The sequence below is a fragment of the Haliotis cracherodii genome, unplaced genomic scaffold (genome assembly GCF_022045235.1).
Source record: "Haliotis cracherodii isolate W230 unplaced genomic scaffold, xgHalCrac1.p SCAF_4, whole genome shotgun sequence".
NCBI classification, from domain to species: Eukaryota; Metazoa; Mollusca; class Gastropoda; order Lepetellida; family Haliotidae; genus Haliotis; species Haliotis cracherodii.
In genome coordinates this window covers 28,578,256-28,605,678 of record NW_027266297.1, presented here as the reverse complement: position 1 = coordinate 28,605,678, position 27,423 = coordinate 28,578,256, and the positions used below count along the sequence as shown (strand labels likewise).

At 39.1% G+C, this 27,423-nt stretch overlaps 2 protein-coding genes across 2 annotated transcripts; one reads left to right on the top strand and one right to left on the bottom strand.

Moving 5' to 3' along the window:
• Nucleotides 1-924: 924 nt before the first annotated feature.
• Nucleotides 925-4,829, bottom strand: LOC139479870 (mitochondrial import inner membrane translocase subunit Tim29-like). Its single transcript, XM_071262771.1, has 2 exons — nt 4,718-4,829; nt 925-1,852 (listed from the first exon to the last, which is right to left on the bottom strand). The coding sequence occupies exons 1-2, from the start codon at nt 4,821-4,823 to the stop codon at nt 1,350-1,352; spliced, it is 609 nt and encodes a 202-aa protein (XP_071118872.1). The 5' UTR covers nt 4,824-4,829; the 3' UTR covers nt 925-1,349.
• Nucleotides 4,830-5,124: 295 nt separating this feature from the next.
• On the top strand, nt 5,125-21,637 carry LOC139479160 (protein YIPF1-like). Its single transcript, XM_071261943.1, has 9 exons — nt 5,125-5,171; nt 5,374-5,410; nt 6,409-6,509; nt 7,535-7,703; nt 9,529-9,642; nt 11,257-11,411; nt 15,390-15,509; nt 16,192-16,254; nt 17,452-21,637. The coding sequence occupies exons 1-9, from the start codon at nt 5,130-5,132 to the stop codon at nt 17,851-17,853; spliced, it is 1,203 nt and encodes a 400-aa protein (XP_071118044.1). The 5' UTR covers nt 5,125-5,129; the 3' UTR covers nt 17,854-21,637.
• Nucleotides 21,638-27,423: the final 5,786 nt, after the last annotated feature.

Genomic DNA, 27,423 nt, shown 5'->3' with positions numbered 1-27,423 from the left:
AGGGTTAACACATCATACACACTTCCATATCAATCACCTTGACCCTCATTCCAGCCAAACATGGGTACATGTCCCATATACGCCCACTTGGTTCAGTCACGGACCTATATAAAAAGTCCGTGGTTCAGTACACAATTTATACACAATTTATAACCACAGTAAGAATGACCATTCCAGTGACCTTGACCTTCCTAAAAGATAAAAACCTTCCCACTTAAATGTTCCACCCTTAGGATGACAAACCAAAGTTCATCTTACTACAGTGAATGCTTCGCGAGTTAATGTGGACATTTTTTTAGCATAAGACCTCGTGGTCACCCACAACCTTTCCTTCTGGAGTCCGACAGTAAAATTAGGAAACGAACTATTTTTTAGGATAGGACTTTGGCAGGACGTATCATTGTGTCAAATAGCTTCAGATGGCTATAAAGGAGATATAACATGATATACATCACGATATGATGATATTCCTTGGATGTCCAAGTAACATTTTTTTAAAACAAAGTATGACAGTGATGGCTGTCAAATTCAGCAAAACGTTAACGCATCTCCATTTACAAGGGACTGCTTAATTGCTACCAGAGTGGGGTCATGGGTGCCCCAGTCGTGTAAGGCGTCACAATTCCCTGAACTGAGTTGTGTCCCTTGGGCATGCCAGATCGTGGGTTCGAGCCGAGAATGTTTATAGGTTTGTCAGCACAACACCGGTACATGTGGGTTTCACCAAAGTGGTAAACATCTGAGACCTGCATCCCCTCAGGCTCTCCTCCCACATGAAGCTGACACACCGTGATATAACTGGAATACTGTTCAAGGCGTCATTAAACCGCAACTCACTCACTAACCACCACAGTGATTTTATTTTTATTTTCAGAGATCAGTGTAATAAAAAGAAGAGATAAATAGATTTTCTTTCTTGTTTAATACCATAAATAATACATACAAAAAAATATCAATTTACTACAAAAGCATATTCATAATAATAGATTCCATGTGCAGTACCTCCACGTCTGGTAAAATAAAATCCTGGACTCCATTATGTGAAGATTATGGACTAGTATCAGCTGTCTTTACCAGACCAACAGAAATCTTACCAGACATGTGCTTCAGATTAGCTAGTGGCCGCCAGCCTGATTGCATTTTGTTCATGGGAATGAATCTTCACAAAAGATTACAAGTACTGCTAAAAATGTTTTGAGTTGCTAATGCCAATAATTAGAATAATGAAATCATTACTATCATACCTCCACAAATCATACATCAAACACTGTGAATTTTTATGAAATATTTCCACAAAACATATCAATCTTATGGTTGCAACAATCAATGCACACACTCAGTCACAATATTCACACAAGCTTACTCTTCCCATCCTCATCCCACTCTTCAGTGTTAATGTCATAGTCAATCATAGCTTTGTCTAGATATATCCACCTGCCCAGCACGCCCACATCAACTATGTGTTTATGAAACTCCGACCACTGTGGCTTCAACTGTTTACACTGGGCGTCATACAGTCCAGTCCAGTGGCTGTGCTGTGTCCTCCAGACCAGTGTTAGAATTCCTAAACTGAGAAACCTCAGTTTACCATCCTTCAATGTTAGACTGAGATCCTGGATATGGTTATCAGAGGTTGGGTTTCGAATAGGTTCACCAATAAGAAGTAGATCTTGAGAGCTGTGAATGAGCTGTGTTCTGAAACTTGTTTCTGAGGGGTTAGTCTTGTACAACCATCCTAGTCCAGCGAGTGTTGAAATGTAAAATGAGGATTTCACTGGCTGCTTCTTAATGTCCTGGATAGTCTCAACGACTACTGTTTTGTAATCTTGAAAGATCATGTTGAAGTAGTCACCTGCAACAGAAACAGTCAGTTTACTTAAAAGTGAAAATAATATTACAAAGCTACTTGTACTTGTAATACTGTATTCGACGTAATAAGCGCCCCGCTTTATAAGCGCCCACGACGATATTTGCTAATATATTGGCTAGTGAACAAACCCAATTAGCTCTCCTTCCGATTGATCAATGTACACAAGACTTATTTATTCGTGTATAATACACACTCGTGTGTTATATGCACCCTTAATTATGGGCAATAAAATTCTGGAAAAACATATCTGTCATATACAAACATTTCAGGCTGTCAGCATAAACCACAAAATTTTACGATCTTTCAAATTCTTTTCACCAAAATAGTATTCTAATAAGAGCCACCTAATTCTAATTTTGAGAGCGTCCAAGGCCCTTATCACGACAAATACGGTAACACTTCCATGTTGACCATATCTCTGGATTTCGGCAGCAAGTAATGACAGTAACAGAGGAGACATGGATGGATCAGGGTGTTGGAAAGGTCAAGATGTTTATGTCATTATTACTCCAAAGAGCTTAAGATTGTTTTCAGCAAATGTTGATAGAAAAACTAAGAAATAGGAAATGTACATATACCTATTCCCTCTTCAAACAACAATTTATACTTGAAGAATATCTAATATCTGTTACAATAAAAAACTTGCTAGTCCAATTCAGAGCAGGTTATTATGATTTAAAGATCTATAAAGGTATATTTCAAAAGTCTAACAATACCTGTACATCTTGTAACCTTATGTTGTAGAAAATGAGTATCATTTCATGCTTGTGTTCAAACTATCTTCAATTAAGAAACAAGTATATTCCAAAGAAGTTTACATCTTATCCAAATATCAATTTGTTTTGCATACTCATGTCAAACTCAGTATTAAATTACAACAAAATATTGCATTGTACATACAACATGCATTGTTATGTTAGTTAGAAGAAACATGCATACCTTGTAAATACATAGAAATATGAGCCTATGGCCTCTCAGTTTGCCATGAATAAAAAGAGGAGACATGTACAGCATGTACACTGCCAGTCCCTCTGGCCCTGATTAAACCAGTTTATAATAAATAAATAAATAATAAATGCTTTCATAAACTGGCGCTTGCTATAAAAGGAGCAGCCGCAGACTATATTTACAGCCTGGTCACAATCAAATTAAAGGTCTATATTAGCACTTTAATGCCTGAAAAGGGTTTTTCATAATTTCACCCGGTTTTGTCTGAAACTCATCATAAACATCCCATGGGCTACGGACACTACAAAAGACTATATACCACTGAAGAAATATAAAAAATCTCTTGAAATAGATGGTTCATTCAATAAAACAATGAGTGCAGGTATGCGTTCTATTTGACTGGACATGATATGGCCCTTTGCAAAGTAAACAGCCTTTTTATCTGTCTGAGAAAGCAGACAAAACATGATTAAAAATGACGTAACTAAACTCTGTGTTTCCTTTTGCCGGTTATTACCAGTTTTTTTACCAGTAAAATTAGACATGAACTGGTAATTCATGTGACTACCAGTCCCTGTGGACCAGCAAATAAAGTACCTTATAAATCTTTGTGAAATTCATATGAGTCCCTTTTTCGAACAAAGTCAGCTTGTCTGTTACCATCAAGGTTTCCCCTTGTCTAGATCTAACTAAGTTCCTTCAGAGATGACATCTTTGCACTGAACATGATGTTGAAAGAATTAAAACCAAATAATTTTCAATACATATTTTTATTTCTTGAAAGTTGGGACTGGTAAAAATTAGGGGGGACTGGTCATTTTTAGAGTTGCCAGTCCTTGTGGACTGGCAGTTTCAAAAGCCAACAGGAACACTGACTAAACTGAAAGTATCAGTTTCACTTCTGAAAATATCCTATTGATAGAGTTGACACACAAATGTGAATTGTGAAAATTGTTTTCATAAAGAAACAAGAGAATAACATATTTTAGTCAGTGACAACATTTTGCCATTTTCTGTAGAATCACCTGATTATGAGATTGTGTTCACTGAAGATGCATCATTAATTAAGACATGTTTTGTTTGTTGTGTATGTTGCTTAACGTCACACTCAACAATATTCCAGCTACATGCGGCGGTCTGTAAATAATAGAATCTGGACCAGAGAATCCAGTGGTTGATATCATGAGCATCTATCCACGCAATTGGTATACGAAGACTTGTAGCGGCCATAAAATTTCCGCGTCTCGTGATGGGATTCGAACCACAGGCCTTCTGATCAGAGGTGGGACGCCTTGTCCACATGACCAAAGAGTTTAACCCCGTCAACAAGGTAAGGATGTAATCTGTGGGACGACTCCACGCCCTGCTACATACTCCCCCGTCAACCTAAGTCAACCGAAGGGACGTTCCGTGCCGCATAGTAGGGTACTGAGGCTTATTTTGCTCAAATGTAATATGAACGTGGCTGAGCCCCACGTTGGGCGCCAATGTAGCGACCATAAAATTTCCGAGTCCCGTGATGGGATTCGAACCACGGACATTCTGATCAGACGTCGGACGCCTTGGTCCACATCACCAAAGAGGTTAACCCCGTCGGCAAGCTGACAAGGTAAGGATGTCATCTGTGGGACGACTCCACGCCCTGCTACACATGCATCAACCAAGTCAGCGAGTCTGACCACCCGATCACGTTAGTCGCCTCTTACGACAAACATAGTCGTCTTTTACGGCAAGCATGGGTTGCTGGAGACCTATTATACCCCGGTCAAACAAGACATGTAGACATACATTGGAATGACTAGCAGTTGGTTCCAAAGTGCTAAATGATGTAACATTATGAAGTAAAATAACAATACGGTTCATTTTTCAATCTATTTCTGGACTATTAACATGTTTTACCAATCTTTTCTATTCTTCCGCCTTTCAATTTTTCGGGAAATGAAGGTTTGAGGTGTTTGACCCCGCCTGCCATGCGAGCAGCATGGTTCTTGAAAGCAGACGCCATGTCAGTTTAACATGTCATACCGCAGCAAAAACCTTTCGAGCTCTCATGCATCACTTGAATAAAATGGTTCTGATTCTGCAATGTCAACGTTTAATACGAAGAGACGAAGCCCAGTCTGACTTCAGCGACAACACCGCAAGGAGCTCATCACTCACGATAATAAAAAGCTAGCGATTTCAAACGATATTCCAATTCTGATTTTTCAACTAAAGATGAAATTATGGAACTATAGATGAAAATATATTTTTATTTCTTTTCGCGCAAAAAAGTAATTATCTATTTGCTTCTGTACTATCATTCCACAAAATGGCGTCCTTTGCGATCGACGTGGAAGACGACACATTCAATGTAAAGCATGCCTACTAGTTACGATTGATCTCCTTGTTATCCATTGATTTGATAAACAATTTCACACTGTCTTCGACTAAGTTTTTTGTTATTGTCTTTAACTGCATTATGAATAAGAGCTTCATGTTCGAAGTTTCCTTTGTTATTGTTCGGTTTTCGATCATACAATTATTCACCAAAAACTGTTATTTCACATTTTCAGGATCAGAACAAGTCGAGTGATGGGTTACAGTTTCAAGGTAAATAATATCTCACACACATTCACACTTTAAGGGATTTCGATGAATGACATGGTATTTATTAATTCATTGTGTAATTTTTGTAACAGGAAAATGTGGGAGGGAACACTGTAATGATAATGTAGCTTATAGTATCATCCTATAGAATCAAATAGCCACTAAACAGTTAAAAGGGTACCTTACCCTAATGTTCGTAAAGGGGCGATTGATTGTAAAGGGGATCCAAGGGCTAAGGATAGAGGTCGGGGTAACCTACATTACCACAATTCACTAACCATGCTAACCCCAAGGATAGATGATCAGCAAAGCCACGGCCACAAAAAACGGAGCCTACAAACCTGATTGATTTGTTACAAAGAATGTTTCACGGCAGATAGAGTTTGGACCGGAGACATTTCGATATTCTACAGCCAATTGTCTCCAGCAAATTTGGAATGCCAACACCAGGTTAATTAAATTAGGGGTCAGACATTTGCACTCCTGTGACAGTTGTCCTTGTGTCTTGGGGATGGGGTGAGGGGGGGTGAAGTTTATGGCAATACTGCTCACAGACCCGGTAGCCTGGTGCGCGGAAGCTTTGCCCGATTTTTTAAAAGTACTGATTTAACTTCGAAATTTTACTGCATCCGCCATCTTTGTTTATTTGACTTATTGACTTTTGCCGTTGACTAATTACATTTCTTGGTGTAAATGTTGTCCAAACTGCACAAAATCATGCCCCCAAACCCTCCAAGTGTTTTTCTCTTTTTTGGTGAAAACCCTGTAATTTCCATTGTTTCAGAAGCAGTGAGAGAAACTTGAGGCAAGGGTTTCTGGGCTTGTGGCATTTGTTTTATTATTCATTTATTGATTGAGGGGATCACAGATGCCGTTATGAAGTTGTGTTGTATCACTTAGCTACTAGAATCTGCTGATCGTCTGTTTCTACATTGTGGTAATGTTCGTTTCACTAACTTAACCCTCTATTTGTATGAGTGTATTGAATCGTCTTGTTGCAGATATTCCCCACACGGAAGACAAAGGGAAGATACAGACTCACACCTTCACCAATTTTCCCCACACAGCCGACTCCGATGATGATGCTGGGGATAAATCAGAGGTAGGCTGAAGCATTGTTCTAAACTTTACCATGGGAACTGTTGTGAGTACCAGCAGTTCATGCCTATATTCATCCTGCATCTAATGCTCCATTGCTTCTGTTCCCTGGACATAAAATTGTCCAGCTGTTGATGGCAATCATGACAATGGTCAGGGATGTGAAATCTCCGCGGAAACGCGGAAAATCACGTTTTTTAAAACAGTAGTCCTCGGTAAAAATCATCTTCCGCGTAAAAATATGATCAAATGTTTAAAAAAATTCTGGGGGGCCTTGCCCGAAGAACCCCCTAGACTTTTCCCCTTTTTTCGTGAAAACCTGCTCACATCCCTGAATGGTGATGGTCTGTCTGTCCTTCCATAGATAGCATGGTACAGTACAAAGTGTATGGTACATATTACTATAAGTTCAAAAGAATTAAGTTTGAAATTTATGTAAACGGCTTTTGTATTTGCTTGTTGGTTTTAAGAGTTTGTCCATTTTTTGTTGCTGTAAAGGAGAATATTCCAGAAGAAAAAAAAGAGATTTTTGAAAATATTTCTTTTACATCTTTGGACATGATGTAAGGAATTATTGCATCCTTTATTCTGTGTTTGAATTCAGTGTCTTGTGTACTGCCCCAGTGATAATGGTGAATGTGGTTTGATGATTGCTCATTCTATCAACAACTGGGGGCACAGGTGGCCCAGTCGACTAAGGCGCCGCAATTCGCTGTGCAGAGTTGCGTCCCTTGGACACGCCAGAAACCTATGATTGTGGGTTCAAATCCTGGTTCGCCCCGATTATGTTTCTAGGTTTGTCAGCACCATACCCATGCATGTGGGTTTCACCGAAGTGGTAAACGTCCGAGATCTGCATCACTTCGAGCTTTCCTCCCACATTAAGCTGACACGCCGTGATGTAACTGGAATAATGTCAAAGCAGCGTTAAACCCAACTCACACACTCACTCTCTATCATGTTTGATCTTCATGTCATCAAACTTTGTTGTAAATATTATGACTTGACTTCTGTTTTGTTGATCCTCAGCTGTTGAAAGATGAGAAGAAGCCACCATCATTCTGGACATTTGACTATTACCAGCAGTTCTTTGATGTAGACACACATCAAGTCTTGTACAGAGTGCTGGGGTCAATGACGCCGCGGCCGGGCCGCAACTTCCTCACAACGCAGATTCGTCCAAAGCCGGATCTATATGGTGAGTGCACTGCTGTTGATCACAGTTAAACCATCCTGCTTTATTCATGTTCTGCAACCAGGGGTTAAATATTCTTTCTCCATTTGGAGATATGTGAGAATAAATGGTATGAAAGTCACAAGAAGTTATTGTGAGGGACTGGTCATCTATTATAGGAGGGGGGAATGGGTCTGGGGAGATTGGTCTAAGCACTGTATCATATTTTCCTCTTTGTAGACCTCCAGAGTTGACAATTGGAATGCTTGAATTACATAAAACCATGATAACAGCATCTGTAACATTTCAGATTTGTCACAGGTCAGAGAAACCACAATTAACCACAGCCAAATTTTTTAACTTATTCTATCTTACTCTATGCATTTCTTCCTTCTTTTGATCCTTCTTCCGAAATGTGCTTGAACAAAGTTTCCAACTTGCTTAAAACATTTCATCCAAATTCATCCCAGCATCACCATGGTCACCACCCAAACAAATGGGTCACACACTGTAGTCTCCATGCATAGCGAGCTACAGGACGTGATCACATGACTACCCCTGCCACATCATTCTCTGTCTTAGAGATAACAGGCTAGTGGAGCTGTGACGTTGGTCAGGAGGGAATACAGCGTGAGATAGGAGAAGTACATAGATATACATATCCAGACATCCTTGTACGCCATCTTAAGTTTACACAACTCCTTCTTCATCAGCGAGGGTGGCTCATCAACATTGACAAGTCCGAGATGACCGCCACTCTACAACAACAGCTACTCATTGAGTAGCTACTCCAGAGAGGTCAGCTTTAACTTCGACCCATCTAGTGCTTCCTGAAGCCCTACTTCCAGAGTGACAATTGCCAGGTCCCGATCTCCGTACCGATCTCTCTGAATCCGCATCTTCAGTGGTGGCTGGTGAAAGTTTGCACCAGAGCCTCTTTGCGGACGTTCATTCCGACCCAACACCTATTTACTGACGTATTGACTGTTGGTGGGTGAGCACCAGGAATCGCAGATGGCAGGGTGCTGGTCTGTCAAAGAAGAAAAGTGACCTCAACAACAACCTCAGTTTCTAGGCATTCTGGCGTTGTCCCACTAGGAAGAGCTCCTTTGTGCATCAGACCTCATGATCCAGTCAGACAATCTATCAGTATATGGCCAAGATGGGCTTTCTGTCGCTGTCAATTGACTTCTTCCAGCTGATCAACTCCCTGAAGATTCACATCTGAGCAAGGCATATTTTGGAGTTCAACAATATCATAGCCAACACCCAATCCCGAAGAATTGATTGACTGGAGACCCTGTTAGCTCTAAGACAGAGAATGATGTGGCAGGGGTAGTCATGTGATCACGTCATGTAAGTTGCCATGCACAGGATTACAGTATGTGACCCATATGTTTGCTTTTAGAAGCTGGAAACTTTGTTCATGCACATTATCACAGAAGGAAAGTTTACAGGTGGTGTGGCTTAACATGTGACCATGGTGACAGATATTTTGATTGACACATTAGTCAAACCAGTTAAACAATGTGTGAGTGAGTGAGTTAAAATTAACGTCGCATCGGCATTATTTCGGTCATATAGCAACTAGCCCAAGTTAATTTGTTCACAATCGAGTAATTTATGCAAAGTAATATTTAAAAACAATTTATGAAACATGTTTGAGCATACTATATGTAACCAGTCAAACAAAGGTTAGTGATAGTGAATAGTTCAATTTATGGCAAAACTTTAAGAATCGTGGGAGTGTTTAATATGATTTCAACTGATGATGATGATGATGATGATGATGATGATAATGATGATGATGATGATGATGATGACCATGTTTTCCTCCCAATGATTCCAGGCCCATTCTGGATCTGCACCACACTGGTTTTCACCACAGCCATCGCAGGCAACCTGGCCAACTACTTTCAAGCTGCTGGCAAAGGCTATACATGGAAGTATGACTTTCATAAAGGTGGGTTACCCTTATTATGTATCAAGTAATATCTAGAACATGTAGAAATGGACAGTTTTAGTTGAGCCATCTGCCTTTGGTGACTTCCTCCATATTCAACCTTGTTGAAGATGTCATGGTTAAATTATGTACTTGCCAGTTTAAGCATCCTGTTCCAATAAGTGCTCCCTTACCAACTTCTGGACCAGTCTTCTTATGTGTCCCCGTATAAGATTGAGTAATTACTTGATAGTCTATATTTTTGTGTGTATATTACAGAAAACAGCAGTGTAGAAGGGGAATGTAAATGTTTTGGAACTAATATAAAAAAGTTTTGGTTTTTATTGACGTTTGAACTAATTTTTTCCACTACTGCTTGAGTGAGTGAGTGAGTGAGTGAGTGAGTGAGTTGGGTTAATGCCACTTTATACAGTATTGAACAGTATTCCAGCTGTATCACATTAACATGGGAGGAACTAAGGAAGTGATGCAGGTCTCAGACGTTTACCACTTTTGTGACACCCATGAGCACGGGTATGGTGCTGACAAACTTCTGATTCGAACCTACGATTGTAAGTTTCTGGCGTTCTTAAGGGACACAACTCTGCACATTGAATTACGGAGCATTAGACAACTGGGCCACCTGTTCCCCCACGCTTGCTAGATCTCTGACAAGAAATGTAACTGGTTGTGTATGTTTTTATAAACACCCCTCTTTGTCAGTTTGCTTGTTATGGCGAATGCTGTAGTCTTCATCTTTTATTAGTTAACTGATCTGCCAAGCCGGAACCTCAACAAACATGGAATCAGATTTAACTTTTCAGAACTTTTGCTGAGTGTGTTAACAAATTTCAATACTAAAAGGTAATGTTTAGATTAATGTGGGAAGGGAAGTAACTCCCCATGTTCAAGGAACTCTGCATGAGTCATTGTGAGCAACTCAACTGGCAACAATGATTCAGTGGTTTAGGAAACAAAACTGAAATCTGCGTAATATTGAATAGGGACAAGGGCAATGTATATGTTATACAAATTATTATTATTATTATTGTTGTTGTTGTTGTTGTTGTTGTAAAGAGGGTTTGGGTGATCCTGGCACAGTCAGGCTGGTTAGGCTCATCATCAGCTCACACACAGCCTAGACAGCGAATGGGACTTCTCCCAGGAAGTGCTGCCTAGTCAAACCCACCCAGCAGTGTAAAGCAGTACAGAACCATCATTAAAATCATCACTGACATTGAGATTATGCCCCACATACCTGGCTCGTTTAAGAGAACTGTGGAATGCCTTGTTTTCATCATGAGTCTTGACATGCTTCACAAGAGGATCATCAGACAAATGAATGTGTGCAAAAGTGCACAATACAATTCTTTCATGAAGAGCCTCCACGTTAATCAAACCACGCCCTCCAATAATGATTGGTAAATACAAGCAATTGAGGGAAGAGCGAGGGTGGTGGGATCTATTGTCTGACATGATTCTTCATGTGAGGGTGAGAGTGTCAGTACCCACAATAATTTATATATTGTTATTGTTATTATTTTTGAAACATAGTAACAATAATATGTCATAACAATGCTGTGGTCATTTGAAATTATTTCGACAAGCAGCTTCAGATAAGTCTTTGTGTTGCAGTAACCTTCGCAGCAACAGCTATCTTTAGCTACTGGTGGCTGATCCCAGCATGCCTGTTCGGCCTCTTGTGGTGGCGCGGTAGTCAATCTCGCTACACATTCCTGGAACTCATCAGTGTCTATGGCTACTCCCTAGCAATCTACATTCCTATATCGGTGAGTGTGTTTCATGACTGACATGGCGGCGATAGAGGTCAGTTTTCTGACCATTGCAGAATGTTATTGGTAAGAGATGTTTTGACAAATTTCCAACTGAAAAAGAGATACCCATCGTCGTGGCAACAGACATTTTGCCTAATTCTGTAATATCTGGAATACCTGCTCCTTACAGTGAAACAGTGACATGTAAGATGTATTTATTGTCACCTAAATTGTGTGAGATGCACAGAGACTATACAAAAAGATTTTGACTGGAGCTCACCTGGCAAAATGGCTACTACAAACTTTTCACAGTTCAGTCACAGTTTGTTTTCAAATTGAGCTAAATGATAAACATGGCAACAAGATAAATGTTTTGTGGGTTTATCTCAGGGAGAATACAGTTAAATGTACCTTCTTGAGAATGTTGGATTATATCTACTCTCTGGCTACGTTCATTACACATGTTCACAGCCTGGAAAAGCTATTCAACATAGATGCCTCATTATATGCCTTGAAAAGACCTTGCACTTTGCCTTCTGATTTTTTTCAAGCATATCAATTACAAACTGCTGCATATATTTGTTTTTTAAACCATTGAGTTAGAAATAGCACTAGTGCAAATATCATGTCATACACACCAGTGTATTGGTAACATCAACTGGAAGGCATTGTTGGCCTCATTCAAATCTTATTGTGACGTAAGATGGGAATGACACTAATTACTAAGAAATAATTACACTCACATGTGTGTCATACTGGTTTTACAAAACGAGTTTAACGGTTCATGTATCACCTTTGCTATCGCTTGGTTAATACAAGAATTCAGACACTCGTTTCGTAAAATCAGTATGACACACATGCTCGTAATTTAAACTCAAGGTACCAGTGTAACATTGAGTAATACACACATGTAAGAAACCTCCAGTTAGCAGTCAGTTCTTGTTGCATGTTCTGTCTTCTGAAGACGTCATCTCTAGCATGCTTTTAAATCAGAAGAATTGTTTTAGAAAAGACAATATAGCCTTGAATTTATTTTGTTAGTTTATAATTGTATAAACTTGATAAATAGTTGTTAAAGGGATTAGGTTGCCTGATCTTAAAACAGTATGTCCCTTTTATATTGAGAATGTAACTATTTTACATGTCATAACGGCTTCAGATAGAACAGAGCTATTCTACATGTCATTGTAGCTTCAGATAGAACGGAAGTGTATTACCTGTTATTGCAGCTTCAGATAGAACAGAGCTATTTTACATGTCATAACGGCTTCAGATAGAACAGAGCTATTTTACATGTCAGAACGGCTTCAGATAGAACAGAGCTATTTTACATGTCATAGCTATTTCAGATAGAACAGAGCTATTTTACATGTCATAGCTACTTCAGATAGAACAGAGCTATTTTACATGTCAGAACGGCTTCAGATAGAACAGAGCTATTTTACATGTCATAGCTACTTCAAATAGAACGGAACTGTATTACATGTCATTGCTACTTCAGATAGAACAGAGCTATTTTACATGTCATAACAGCTTCAGATAGAACAGAGCTATTTTACATGTCATAGCTACTTCAGATAGAACAGAGCTATTCTACATGTCATAGCTACTTCAGATAGAACGGAACTGTATTACATGTCATTGCTACTTCAGATAGAACAGAGCTATTTTACATGTCATAACGGCTTCAGATAGAACAGAGCTATTTTACATGTCAGAACGGCTTCAGATAGAACGGAACTGTATTACATGTCATTGCAGCTTCAGATAGAACAGAGCTATTCTACATGTCATAGCTACTTCAGATAGAACAGAGCTATTCTACATGTCATAGCTACTTCAGATAGAACAGAGCTATTCTACATGTCATAGCTACTTCAGATAGAACGGAACTGTATTACATGTCATTGCTACTTCAGATAGAACAGAGCTATTTTACATGTCATAACGGCTTCAGATAGAACAGAGCTATTCTACATGTCATAGCTACTTCAGATAGAACAGAGCTATTTTACATGTCATAGCTACTTCAGATAGAACAGAGCTATTCTACATGTCATAACGGCTTCAGATAGAACAGAGCTCTTTTACATGTCAGAACGGCTTCAGATAGAACAGAGCTATTCTACATGTCATAGCTACTTCAGATAGAACAGAGCTATTCTACATGTCATAGCTACTTCAGATAGAACAGAGCTATTCTACATGTCATAGCTACTTCAGATAGAACAGAGCTATTCTACATGTCATAGCTACTTCAGATAGAACAGAGCTATTCTACATGTCATAGCTACTTCAGATAGAACAGAGCTATTCTACATGTCATAGCTACTTCAGATAGAACAGAGCTATCCTACATGTCATAGCTACTTCAGATAGAACGGAACTGTATTACATGTCATAGCTACTTCAGATAGAACAGAGCTATTCTACATGTCATAGCTACTTCATATAGAACAGAGCTATTCTACATGTCATAGCTACTTCAGATAGAACGGAACTGTATTACATGTCATAGCTACTTCAGATAGAACAGAGCTATTTTACATGTTATAGCTGCTTCAGATAGAACAGAGCTATTTTACATGTTATAGCTGCTTCAGATAGAATGGAAGTGTATTACATGTCATAGCGACTTCAGATTGAACAGAGCTATTCTACATGTCATAGCTACTTCAGATAGAACAGAGCTATTCTACATGTCATAGCTACTTCAGATAGAACAGAGCTATTCTACATGTCATTGCAGCTTCAGATAGAACAGAGCTATTCTACATGTTATAGCTACTTCAGATAGAACAGAGCTATTCTACATGTTATAGCTGCTTCAGATAGAACAGAGCTATTCTACATGTCATAGCTACTTCAGATAGAACAGAGCTATTCTACATGTCATAGCTACTTCAGATAGAACAGAGCTATTCTACATGTTATAGCTACTTCAGATAGAACAGAGCTATTCTACATGTTATAGCTGCTTCAGATAGAACAGAGCTATTCTACATGTCATAACAGCTTCAGATAGAACAGAGCTATTCTACATGTCATAGCTACTTCAGATAGAACGGAACTGTATTACATGTCATTGCAGCTTCAGATAGAACAGAGCTATTTTACATGTTATAGCTGCTTCAGATAGAACAGAGCTATTTTACATGTTATAGCTGCTTCAGATAGAATGGAAGTGTATTACATGTCATAGCGACTTCAGATTGAACAGAGCTATTTTACATGTCATATCTACTTCAGATAGAACGGAACTGTATTACATGTCATAACGGCTTCAGATAGAACAGAGCTATTTTACATGTCATAGCTACTTCAGATAGAACAGAGCTATTCTACATGTTATAGCTACTTCAGATAGAACAGAGCTATTCTACATGTCATAGCTACTTCAGATAGAACAGAGCTATTCTACATGTTATAGCTACTTCAGATAGAACAGAGCTATTCTACATGTTATAGCTACTTCAGATAGAACGGAACTGTATTACATGTCATTGCAGCTTCAGATAGAACAGAGCTATTTTACATGTTATAGCTGCTTCAGATAGAATGGAAGTGTATTACATGTCATAGCGACTTCAGATTGAACAGAGCTATTTTACATGTTATAGCTGCTTCAGATAGAATGGAAGTGTATTACCAGTCATAGCAGCTTCCGCAACCCATGCTTGCCGTAAAAGGCAATTATGCTTGTCATAAGAGGAAACTAACGGGATCGGCCGGTCAGGTTTGCTGACTTGGTTGATGCATGTCATCGATCCCAATTGCATTGATCGATGCTCATGATGTCAATCACTGGATTGTCTGGTCCAGACTCGATTATTTACAGACCGCCGTCATATAGCTGGAATATTGCTAAGTGCGTCATTTAAGAACAAACAAACAAACAAAAGATAGAACGGGGCTGTATCGCATGTCATAGCAGCTTCAGATATGACAAAGAATTGAAGATACTCGCAGTGACATTGCGTATTGCTCCTTCAGATTCTATGGACAATCCAGGTCAACTGGGTACAGTGGACGCTGGTCATCCTTGGGGCTGCCCTGTCTGGAAGTGTTCTGGTATTCACATTCTGGCCAGCTGTTCGAGAAGACAACAAGAGAGTAAGATAGCGTCCTTATTTACTTCTGTGGTCTCTCAAGGGGAATGTAGAATGTGTGCCCAGTACTCCATTGCTGGTCGCGAAAGACGATCTACTTGGGAACGGGTGGTGATTCCAGTTTAGAATCGGTCTCTAGCCAGCTACGCTGATTGTTAGAGCCTATTTAGTGAATTAGGTGGTCAGGTTCGGTGGTTGATGGTGTGGATCGTTGCTCAGAATATCAATCACTGGATTGTCTACCCAAACTTGATTATTTACAGGTGGAATATAAAGCTGGATTATAGCTGAGTGCAATTTTAAACAACCAAGACACACAGACACACAGACACACACACACACACACACACACACACACACACACACACACACACACACACACACACACACACACACACTATAAAAGTGCAATGATCTTGTTTAAACCCCATTTCACCTCACACAGCAGGAGTATTTCTGTAACATCAAACCCATCATCTCAGTAACCATGGTTATTGGTTTGTCAGATTGATCGCCTACATCATTGACTTGAGTAAGTACTGGAATGTATCAGGCTCTGGTAACTCTCTCTCTTCCTGTTCCCAATGTTCTTGTTTTTTTATGGACCTTTTTGTATCTGAAAACTGCTGAAAGCTTCTTTTTCAAACTTCTCAGAACTTTATTTTCGAACTGCTCGTCTATTTCAGATTGCCTTTGCAGTTATGGCTGTGATCCTCATATTTCATGCTGCCCTAGCAGCTGGGTTTGTCGTAAGTAGCACACCTTATTAATCATTCATTCACTTAGATTGACTTCGGGAAATGTACATGGGTAGATTGGACTTTCCTGAAGTGTATAGAACTGGGATTTTGCCTTGAATTCAGATACTCATTTTCCCATGTACCTAGCTGTCAGATAGGTACAAATTTCACATACCCCTCTGGACAGTGACAACCTTCTTACTAATGTGAATACAAGGCTGTGATTATATTATCTCATAACTGAACACCCAGCAAATGCAGTTTAGCAAAACTAACCTTGCTTATCCATGCAATGCAAGGGCCGGGGGCACAGGTGGCCCAGTCGTCTAAGGCGCCACGAATCGCTGTGCAGAGTTGCGTCCCATGGGCACGCCAGAAACCTGTGATTGTGGGTTGGAATCCCGGTTCGCCCCGATTATGTTTCTAGGTTTGTCAGCACCATACCCGTGCTCGTGGGTTTCACCGAAGTGGTAAACTTCCGAGACCTGCATCACTTCGGGCTTTCCTCCCTCATTAAGCTGACACACTGTGATATAATTGGAATACTGTTAAAAACAGCGTTAAACCCAACTCACTCACTCACTCACTAAGGCAAGGCCAATAACACTGGATGTTTACGTAGTCTGCTTGATGAAACATTTCATTAACCATACTGATAAAGGCATATAGATAAACAGGTGAAACTTATCATACTTATGCCAGTAAAAAGAAATTAATTGTCAACCGGTCCCCCAGGGTATATGTTGTGATGCTGGCTTAGTCTATACATAGGTACATAGGCTCAGACAAACGGTATGTCACACCATATACACTAGTCACTTCGAGACCAGTTAACAAATTGTGGGTCTGTTTTGTTCTGATAAAGTTTTCATTAACTGCAGGTCCAAGTAATTCTTCTTTGTTTATTTGAAGTGCCTGTATAAGGCACTGCATTTCTGTGTTCATTAGTGGAGCCAGGATCTCCTGTTAGTAAGACTCCACAATTCTTCCCGATTGTCATCGTAGGTTTGAAGGCATCATTACTGATGAAATATTGCTTATTCATAACATTTTAATAATGACATCAGTCTACAAATCTTGATCAATGGCGATAAAGAATTCAGTATGTATGTAGAGGTGAATTGGTTTAGTGATAATTTAATAAGTTCTCTTTGTTGACATCTAAGTGCCAATTTATAAGGTAAATGATAAATCTATGCATTTCAGTTGTACTTTTTTCACGTTCCTGCCAACGCAACCACTCCCTCTACCCTCAATCCTGCTGCCAACAATACCAATATCTCAAGAACTCCAATGAATTCTAAGGAGGCACAAGAAGCACAACATGGAACAAAACTGTTGAACGCGAGTAAAGCACCGCAGCCTAGTCCTGGACTAGTTCCCCCACACGCTGGTGCTGGTGCTGGTGCTGGCACAGGTACACGGAGGACTTCATTAAACTTACCAGCCCCACAACAACAAAAAACAAGAGACAAACAATTTGAGAAAGAGAGATCAACAAACAAAGATGTGGATAAGAGTGAGAAAGGAAGTGAGAACACTAGCAAACATGTCCCTGGACCGGACAGTCGAATGAAGAGAAGAAAACATCTGGTGCAATCTGGCTGATCACAGGATGACTTGCGGATGTGGCTGCAGGCTGCTTCTTGGGAATGTATTCTATTTATTGTGGGCGCAGAATGAACTCATGGAGGTTTCGCATTAATGTTATCATTGATAAACTGTTCTATCATTTGTGAATTTTGTTGGTTATGATGTGTGCTTGGGCTGAGTGTGTGTTGTCATACCTTCTGGCACATGCTCATGATGTCAACCACTGGTTGCTCTGACTAAGGCTTGCATATTGATAGGCCACTGTAAAAAGGCTGGAATATTACTGACAGCAGCATTAAACAGGATTCATTTCATCATTCTTGACTTGCCAAAGTATATATTTGCTTATTTATTCTCAGACTTAACATGTATGTGAGATGGCTTAACAGTCTCTTGTATATGTGACGGATGCTTTCTTGGTCGTGTTTGAAGCGCATGTGTGGGTTTTAGAAATCTGCAATCCATTGACAGTCAGTCCTGCGAACAAGTGTCCCTATTTCAGACAGTCACTTGTCAGTGTAACTGGCACCCTTGACAACCATGTCCCACATATCTAAGAACTGTGGCTTACTGTGTTCATAGTATTCAATAGGGATGGGTGTTGGAAGTTTAAAGTACATCACGATATAGCGTATAATTCTAAATTATTAATTCAGGAGCAATCTGATACATTGAGGTATGAATTGAAGTTCATAAATGGAACAAAACAAGATGCTGATACAACAAAATATTTACTCATTCAATGAATACGCAGCCATCTTGGGGCCTCAGATCCTCGCTCCTTGGCAGCGAAGGCATTTTGCAAGTATATGACATCAAACACATGATAAAAATCCAAGTTGGAAATCACCTGATATATCGAGCATGAAAAAATGATATTGTGATATGTATCGTGGAAAGAATGAACCTCAATTTACCGATATACCGGTAATAGCTCACACCCTTATAGTCTGGAAGGTATTTTATGGTACCGACGTTTACTACAATATCTGAAAAACTATCGGACCTACTCCAGTCAAAGTTCGTATGAGATTATTACACAGTCATACATAACTGGATATTATATTTAAAGACAATCGGTGGATAAATAAAAAATCTTTTTAGCTATCACTATATTTCATCAACAACCAGACCTGTTCGTCACGGGTGGAACAAGTATTCATTGAAACAGCCATCTGTTACAGGGCCATATGACACAGTTGAACCAATCAACTCAACTCGTAAGGTTGCACGGGAATCACGCACGCACGAATACGGTGTTAGCGTTGGGCATCTCAACGTGAGTGATTCCCGTGCACCCTTTCAAGTTGAGTTGATTGGTTCAACTGTGTCATATGGCCCTGTGACGTATAATCTCATACCAACTTTGACTGGAGTAGGTCCGATAGTTTTACAGATATCGTAGTAAACGTCGGTACCTTAAATTACCTTCCAGACTATAGTATTGAACGACCCATGACAGACAGAAGGTTTTTCACATGTTTGGCACATCTGAATGTTTGGTTGCAGATTTTGAGCAGCCAAAGACGTATATAGATCTATATTCGTCTTTGGATCAGCTGATAATAGTTGTGTCAATTGTGATCTGTATTATTTTCTGCATATGATGGAATATGTTCTAAATATGTAAGAATTTTAAGCAAGCTTTTTCACAGCAGAGATTGATCTAGACCCATTCAGAGGCTGATATTCAGTTCCAAGACTGCAAAATGTCAGTAATGATTCCCAAATAGGGATATATAATTTCTGAATTCATAATATAGTTATAACTAATATTGTCATGATTATGGCTTTAGAAGAGAACTTCTATTTCATTCACAGGACCAATGAAGAGGAAAAGGCATTATTGTGTCAACATGTTGAAGGCAATTTTTTGAAAAAATCTCAAGTTTGCACAACATAATAATTCTTCTCAATTTGCAGATCAATACCTGCACAGATTGTGATTTTGGGAGCATAAGTGCCAAGTTGACATTCCTTTGGAATCTTGTAAATATGTGCAACGTGGCAACATTTGTGGGTTGAATAGTTATTTGAAGGGAACTTGTTTACATGATTATGACATGAATGTAAAATACATAAATATGTGTATGTATGTAAAGCCTTGTATATTACATTTCTTTTCATGCGTCATCTGTTTGATTTGTTTGTGTTGATAATTTGAAAATAATATCTGCTGTAAAGCATTGTAAAGTATTATGTCTGCATGCAGTAAGTATTATTTGTCATGATGAGCAAAAATGAGCTTTCTCATTAGAGTTAAGAGTTAGAATTGGTCTTCATCCTTGTTGTATGAGACGACTAATGGGATTGGGTGGTCAGACTCGATAACTTGGTTGATACATGTCATCGTATCCCAATAGCGTAGATCGATGCTCATGATGTCATTCACTGGATTGTCTTTTCCATATTTGATTATGTACAGACCACAGTCATATAGCTGGAATATTGCTGATTGTGGCATTAAACAACCAACAAATCTTATTTAAATACTAGGGGACTGATGGCACATTTGTGTGTTGCCTCCATTAGCCTTGCTAAGTTCTTTTCGCTTTGTTCATGCTCTGACTTTGATCAAGCCAGCTCTTTGTGATATAACTGGAATACTGTTCTAAGTTACGTTAAACCCATCTCACTCACTCACTCACTCTTGAAACAACAACAACACAATGTAAATACATCAGCTTAATCAGTGATTAATATTATGAAATTTCCTCAGAGATTTCTTCAAATCTAGGCATTCAGTTTTCATTAATGTTTTTGCTGTCTGTTGTTTTTTCTTCAATGCTGTAACACCAGGGTAAAGGATGGAAACAAATATTGCATGTATACCGGTAATGTATTATGGATTTTGCCTTAACATGTTAGGTTTAGTGTGAACGCATAAGTATATCACTGGTCATTGCTTGTTAAGTTAATATTGATCTTCATCGGGGAATAATATATTGTGCATGGTGTTTGTATATATAATGTACATTAGATAGGCAAGATGCACTGATGCAGCAGGATATGAATATATTACCTGAGGAGAGGGGTGATCCCAGATGGGGGGTTAGGGGTTAAGCAAGACTGACCTTTTTTTGTTAACAGTTTTTGGCGAAAAGATTCAGGCTGGTAGTTATAAGAATACAAATGTAAAAAATCTGATTTATATTTTTTTTTGTTTATTATTTGTGTTTGATAGTTTTTAAGGTAAATTCAACACATTTTCATTCAGTTATTAAAAAGTTTTTTTTATTTTGATAGTGACAATCAGTTAATTTGTTTTTATTAGACATTTTACTTATTTCTGGTCTTGTTTAAATGTACTGTGGTGTGAAACATTATATCAGGGGGTTAGAGTTGAAAAAATAACATGATTAGAAATTAGAGCATTTTAATATAGATTGTTTTGTTTGAGGATCAGGAATTATTTTTTTATCTTTAGATATATCTTATCTATATAACATCTTTGTATGGGAGGGGTGTGTTAAATTTTGCATGAAAAATATGGGTATTCTTGCCTTCAGTACACTGATAGAGGATCAGTCTTCATGTATAAGGGTTTTCCTTGTCTAAAGTTGAGAACATCCATCAACCAAGCAGATTGAAAAAAGGTTTTGAACCCATGTGTAAGAATTGAATAAAAAGACATTTTGTGTGCAGACATGGTGTATAACAAGGTGTGTTTACTTTATGATGGGTAGATTTCCGGGCTTGAAACTGTGTGAATCATTGTGCTTTGAATAATAACATTCCTAACTTAAAGTGGGTAAAATATCTGTTGAAAAATGGCATTAAATACGTTTTTTCATTCTAAGCAATTATGTTTGTGTTTGTGTTGTCTAGCATATGGAGAGCACAGAGTAAAAGAAATATCTGATTACCAGGATAAGTTATTTAACAGCATGTGCGTCGTCTGAAATATACCTGATTCATTCTTGTACAACACCTTACACTCACAAAACACATCTGCAAACAGTGTCATGAAGGTAAATTTGCTATTTGGAAACAAGGCATGATGACAAGCCCTGTAATGTGTTTGCTCAAAATGGACAGCTGCCATCCTAACTCCCACTCAGTTGCTCATTACAGTTGCTTGGTACTTCATACCTGATATACCTCACATAAACCTTGTGTGACTCCACAATATATTCTGTTTTTTGCATTATGTATGTGTTTTTTAGCCCTTTTTGACTTGGCCATGTTGACCGTTCTGTTAAATTCTTTCAAAATACGTTTTGGCTCTGTAAATATAGTCAACCTAGGAGAATAATCAGTCTGGATTTTCGGCCGAAACAGATTCCATTGGCTGTAAAAAGCAAAGTAGCTCTGAAAATTATATGGACGGATCATTGAAAGTCAGTGATGACACCAGGTGTCTGTGAAAGGGGAAAGTATGTAAACTTCATTTCCTCAGAAAGCACTGGACCAATGAAGCTGGAAACTTAACATGCTAGTTCCCACCAGGGAGTCTATATAGACCAGTCTCCAAGCTCCCATCTTCCCGAGGCAAGAGAGTTAACTGACTGTAAAAGTCCAGTTCCCACCCTTGCCGAACTAGGCTGGGATTATGGAGTTATATTTTGGCTGGACTGACGAGACTATGCATAGTGCAATCGAAATCGCGCACCGAAATCGCAATCAGGTTCGTAAACTGTCATGAAGATTTGCAGGATTGGCAAAACATGTGCATCGCCAAATCGTTGTCAACAGATATTTTCCAATCTTTTCCATGTTATTAATCAAGGTGCTCGCGTGATTTGATGTACTTCGCGAAGTAAGATCCGTTTCACCACAAAATAGATCTTGATGGTCGATCAGATCCACTTGACTGGGCGCCACCATTTTGTTTGAAGCAAATGCATGTGATACGAGAGGTGGAATCTCATTGGTCCATATGGGAGAGGCATAGAATGGGTACTATGAACATTGGTGGATCGAAGCAATGCAAATATTCACCCAGTGTATTTATACCAATTTCCACCAGAACGACACCTATATGTAATTGAACACAGACTGCATGTCATAATCGGAAAGTAGTTAATATTTGTCTTTGTCTGACCTAGGTGTTTTGTGTATCTTGTGGCATGGTATTCTGTTATCCCAACTTTGATCAAACAGATTCCGATATTACGTCACTATTTTCAATCTGTATTCCAAACAGAACTATAGTCATTCCAAACATAACACCATTGAAGGTCATATCCGCAACAGTCCTAACGATATTTTTGGGCGTATCGTACATACGTCGTCATATATTTTTATTTACCAAAGATTGGATTGTTTGATCACAATGACTAAATATTGTGTTATTTTCAATAACGAAACTTTTACACAACTTTGTGTGAAGCACAGTTTCTTTTTCCCCGCTAGTATAGCTGGAATATTGCTGAGTGTGGCGTTAGAAATCAAGAGCATCGATCTTTTGGGATGCGATGACATGCGTGTCGCAGTTTAACATGAATAATTCACTCAGACACAGTATACTGATTCCGAGCCAAGCAGTCCTTGGTTCAGCCCCTTAATGACAAGCGCCAGTGAAGATGTGATCTTGACCCATGAAGATCCGGGGTAGAATAGATCTTCAGCAAGCCGTACTTGCCGTAAAAGGCGACTTTGCTTGTCGTAAAAGGCGACTAACAGGATCGGGTGGTCAGGCTCGCTGACTTGGTTGATGCATGTCATCGAGTCCCAATTGCGTAGATGGATGCTCATGATGTCAATCACTGGATTGTCTGGTTCAGACTCGATTATTTACAGACCGCCGTCGTATAGCTGGAATATTGCTGCGTGCGGCATTCAACAACAAACACACAATCTTATCGTCCTTTGGTATGTCGCGGCCGTGATGATGAAGTTAATTGTGCTTCTGCTTTTGATGAAGATGCTATATTTTCATCATGTGATTTCACAAATCCTCAGTGAATAGCTGTGGCCTATCATCTGTGAGACTTAATTCTTGCATGTCAGTTTTTATATGTTATATACCAGTATCACTTTGTTCAGTCACATCACATGATTCGTCAGTTGATACAAACAATAGTAAGATTATATTCTGGTTGATGATGGTGTACCTGTTGCAATATCGATGTAAATGTAAACACGGATTATTTAAGGTATTTGTACTCTCACAGGATGACAGGAGTTTTTGTTTTATCAAAATATTGTTTCAGTGTATCATAGTCAGTGAATATAGGCCAGGCAACCTTGCAGACACATGGTGCACACAATACACAAGAAATCATCAATGATGAACTTTGAAGGTATTTGTACTCTCACAGGATGACATGAGTTTTTGTTTTATCAAAATATTGTTTCAGTGTATCATAGGCAGGGAATATAGGCTAGGCAACCTTGCAGACACACGGTACACACAATACACAAGAAATCATCAATGATGTTAATATAGTATTTATCAGAGGTTCATCCCTACGAAAAACTGAAAGTTTACATACCAATGGCCAACCATGAGTCCTGACCTTAGCCCCATGGATCATGTCTGGGACATGATCGGGAGACGTGTTCGCCGACGTCGAAGGCATCCGCTACGTTAGCCGACACTGGGCCAGGCGCTGCAAGAGGAGTGGTCAGACTCCCTCAAATTGTCATTGGGAGGTTGATGCAGACCATGCCACACCGTATGGACGAATGTTTGGCAAATCGTGGGGACATGGCCTACTGTTGATCAAGTCATCTCAAACATATCGTTTTTTATTACACATCCTTACAACACACCGCCAACATTTCTACCCATCCATTACTATCACTGTATATTTCTTTGCATTTCGGTAATGATCTGTTATTTTGAATATATCTCTGCAAGTTGAATGTTCCATGACCCCCCTATGTCTCCGCCGTCACATGTTATCTGGTATAATCTGTTATCTCCGCCTTGTGTCATCACTGACTTTCAGTGGTCCATTCATATAATTTCCACAGCTTTTTGCCCTTTACGTCAAGAGGAATCTGTTTCGGCAGAACATCTAGGTCGGCAATTCTCTTGCATTGACAATTTTGATGAGATATTATTTTCAAGCTCAAAACTGCAATTGGTTACCAATCTGCTCTAGACTTGATATATTGAACGATTGTATTGAGTATGTTATGAAATTTTGTGACTAATGGATTGGATGTTGAAAGACCTGTAAAACATCATGGTGTTCTTAATGTGAACCTTGTGGCACCAGCCTCCCAACCACAGTCTTCTCCATGGTGGCTTCTTAAACCAGTAATCCATTGTAATTGTTACGCTGTTGTTGTTTCTGATTCTGAGCCAGGCCATTGTGAACGTGCATTTTGTGCAATTTAAAATGACGCAACTACTGTATATGTCAATATGAAAAATTATAGAGACATTCTATATCAACCATAACGTTGTTTAAGTCGGAGAAATCAATTGAAGCTGTTGATTCAGAAAGCAGAATTAACAAACTCATTGTTTCTCCATTATAGAACATGCAGAGAGCAAAGGCAAGTGAACTAAATTCGATATCAACTAGGTTTTAACTGACAAGTGAACTATGAAACGCAATGCCATTTTGAAAGTGGTCAAAGGTCAAGTGTGATAACACTTTCTTTGTAAAGTACAGTTTCTCGTACTATTTTGGGTTGAGTCCCACCCGGGATTCGAACCCACACTGCCAGAGTGCGGCACCTAATCGCCAGCGCACAAAGTCAGCGATCTAAGCCACTCAGCAACCGAGGCTTCCACAAAAGTGTGTACCCCTCAGACAAGTGTCAATATTCGCTCAAATTCGTAAATAATATTCATTCAATTGCGGAATATAAGCTGGGGGTGTAGAATTCGTCGTCATGTCATTATGACTATAATGCAGTGGTGAACGTACAGTTTATTTAGAACGGACGCGATGGTCGTAACTTAGTCTTTGGGGAATTCAGGTATCGTATCAAGAACAGGCACACAGACAGTATCATAGGGCCCACTCAACCTCAGGTCGTACCGCAACCATCAACACCAAAGATGACCTGGTTCCGTCCACAATCACCATACTGATGATTCCAAGATCTTAGTTGAAAATATACTGTCCACCATGAAGCAGATGATCAGAGATAATTCCACACCGGTGTCACAGACTTTAAGAGAAGAAATTGGAAGTAAGTAATTTCATCATAGTAAATTAAAAGATTTAATAAAGAAAATGTGTCAGATAGTTTTGCATCTGTGTCCTCCCTCTGTGATGGCAGGGACCTTTGGGTTTGCGCTTTGAAAGAAGCCGATGCAGACAACACAAAGGTCAGTGCCTTTGATGACCATGACTAATTTATAGACATGATTAAAGATGAGCAAACTGCAACAGAAATTCAGATCATGCGGCGGAATGTCAGAGGTTGCCTGCTGCCCAAACAGAAGTATTATAGGGCGCTTGATAACGCCCTGCAGACCGCCCAAAGCCATCTCCAGAGTGACCAAACAGCCATCCAGCAATGTGGCACTGTGTCAAATAATGTTGGAATGTAAACGTACATGTTATTCAAAACGACAACAAATATACATATACAGTGCCAATATTCTGTACACAATTGTATAAATTAGACTGGGTTCTTTCCATGTTATTATGTAAGTTGTGTAGTTTGATTGTGATTAAACTTAAAAAATAAATAATGTCTACCCTTGGTAAATTCTTAATTTGAAATATAACTATATTGAAATATCACATCGGTACCATCGCATGACAGACCTTGACACGATCCCCATGCTTGTCAGACCAGAGGCGTGGTTAAGCAACCGTTATTTGCGGGCGTATCAGGACTGTACCCCGACTTAACTAGTTGTGGTTAACAAAATGGCAATGTGTGGATTGGTACAGTTAACACGAGCTTCTTTGGCGACCACATTAAGTCCCCTTTTCAAGAACAATGACCAAATAGTTGCCAACTTAGCAGTGACGCAATTCATTTTTTTTATAAAAAGAATTGCCCCATAAATGCCCTAATGAAATTGTAATCAATACAACCCCATCTCTCTCCCACCCCCCACAAAAATAAAATAAAAATAAAAATAAAAATAATATCAAAGGTTCAGCACCTTACTATAATTCATGTTGCTAACACAATAACAATAGCAGGATCAGTTTTTACATGAGTTTTGCACAGATTTAGTATCTCACCACCTGCCCCTGCACCTTATGTGTATTTAGCTACATAGATCAATAGCGTTAATTGAACGGCATTTTCACCTGGAACCCGTGTGGCCAGTGACGCACATGAGTCCCATTGTATCGTTATTGACCCCGATATTGACGCAATGCCGTTTGTATGCCAAGCAATTTTCACATTTCTTACCAGCTTGTTATTGATTATGTTTCATTATCATTAATTTTTTTCATGGTGATACCATTGATGTTTTATTTACAGCATTAATTCTTTACTAATACCATTTAATAAATTGATGGTGTAAGTATTTGATTGTATCGTGAAATAAATTATTGATATACTACACCTGAAAATTTCAACCTGTATTTCTCAAGCAAAATTGAAAACATCAGGAAGCTACTTGTCCCCGATGATGGTCAGTCCCGACCTGACCGATGATCTGACCATCAGACACCAAAGTTCAGAGGGGAAAACCTAACTCATTTTGAA

Excerpts from the sequence above, each read along its gene's own strand:
- LOC139479160 (XM_071261943.1), top strand. The coding sequence starts at position 5,130 with ATGGCGTCCTTTGCGATCGACGTGGAAGACGACACATTCAAT. Across the intron at positions 9,643-11,256 it reads GAAGTATGACTTTCATAAAG|TAACCTTCGCAGCAACAGCT; the intron begins GTGGGTTACCCT and ends TTTGTGTTGCAG. Across the intron at positions 11,412-15,389 it reads CAATCTACATTCCTATATCG|ATTCTATGGACAATCCAGGT; the intron begins GTGAGTGTGTTT and ends TTGCTCCTTCAG.
- LOC139479870 (XM_071262771.1), bottom strand. The coding sequence starts at position 4,823 with ATGGCGTCTGCTTTCAAGAACCATGCTGCTCGCATGGCAGGCGGGGTC. Across the intron at positions 1,853-4,717 it reads CGGAAGAATAGAAAAGATTG|GTGACTACTTCAACATGATC; the intron begins GTAAAACATGTT and ends TTTCTGTTGCAG.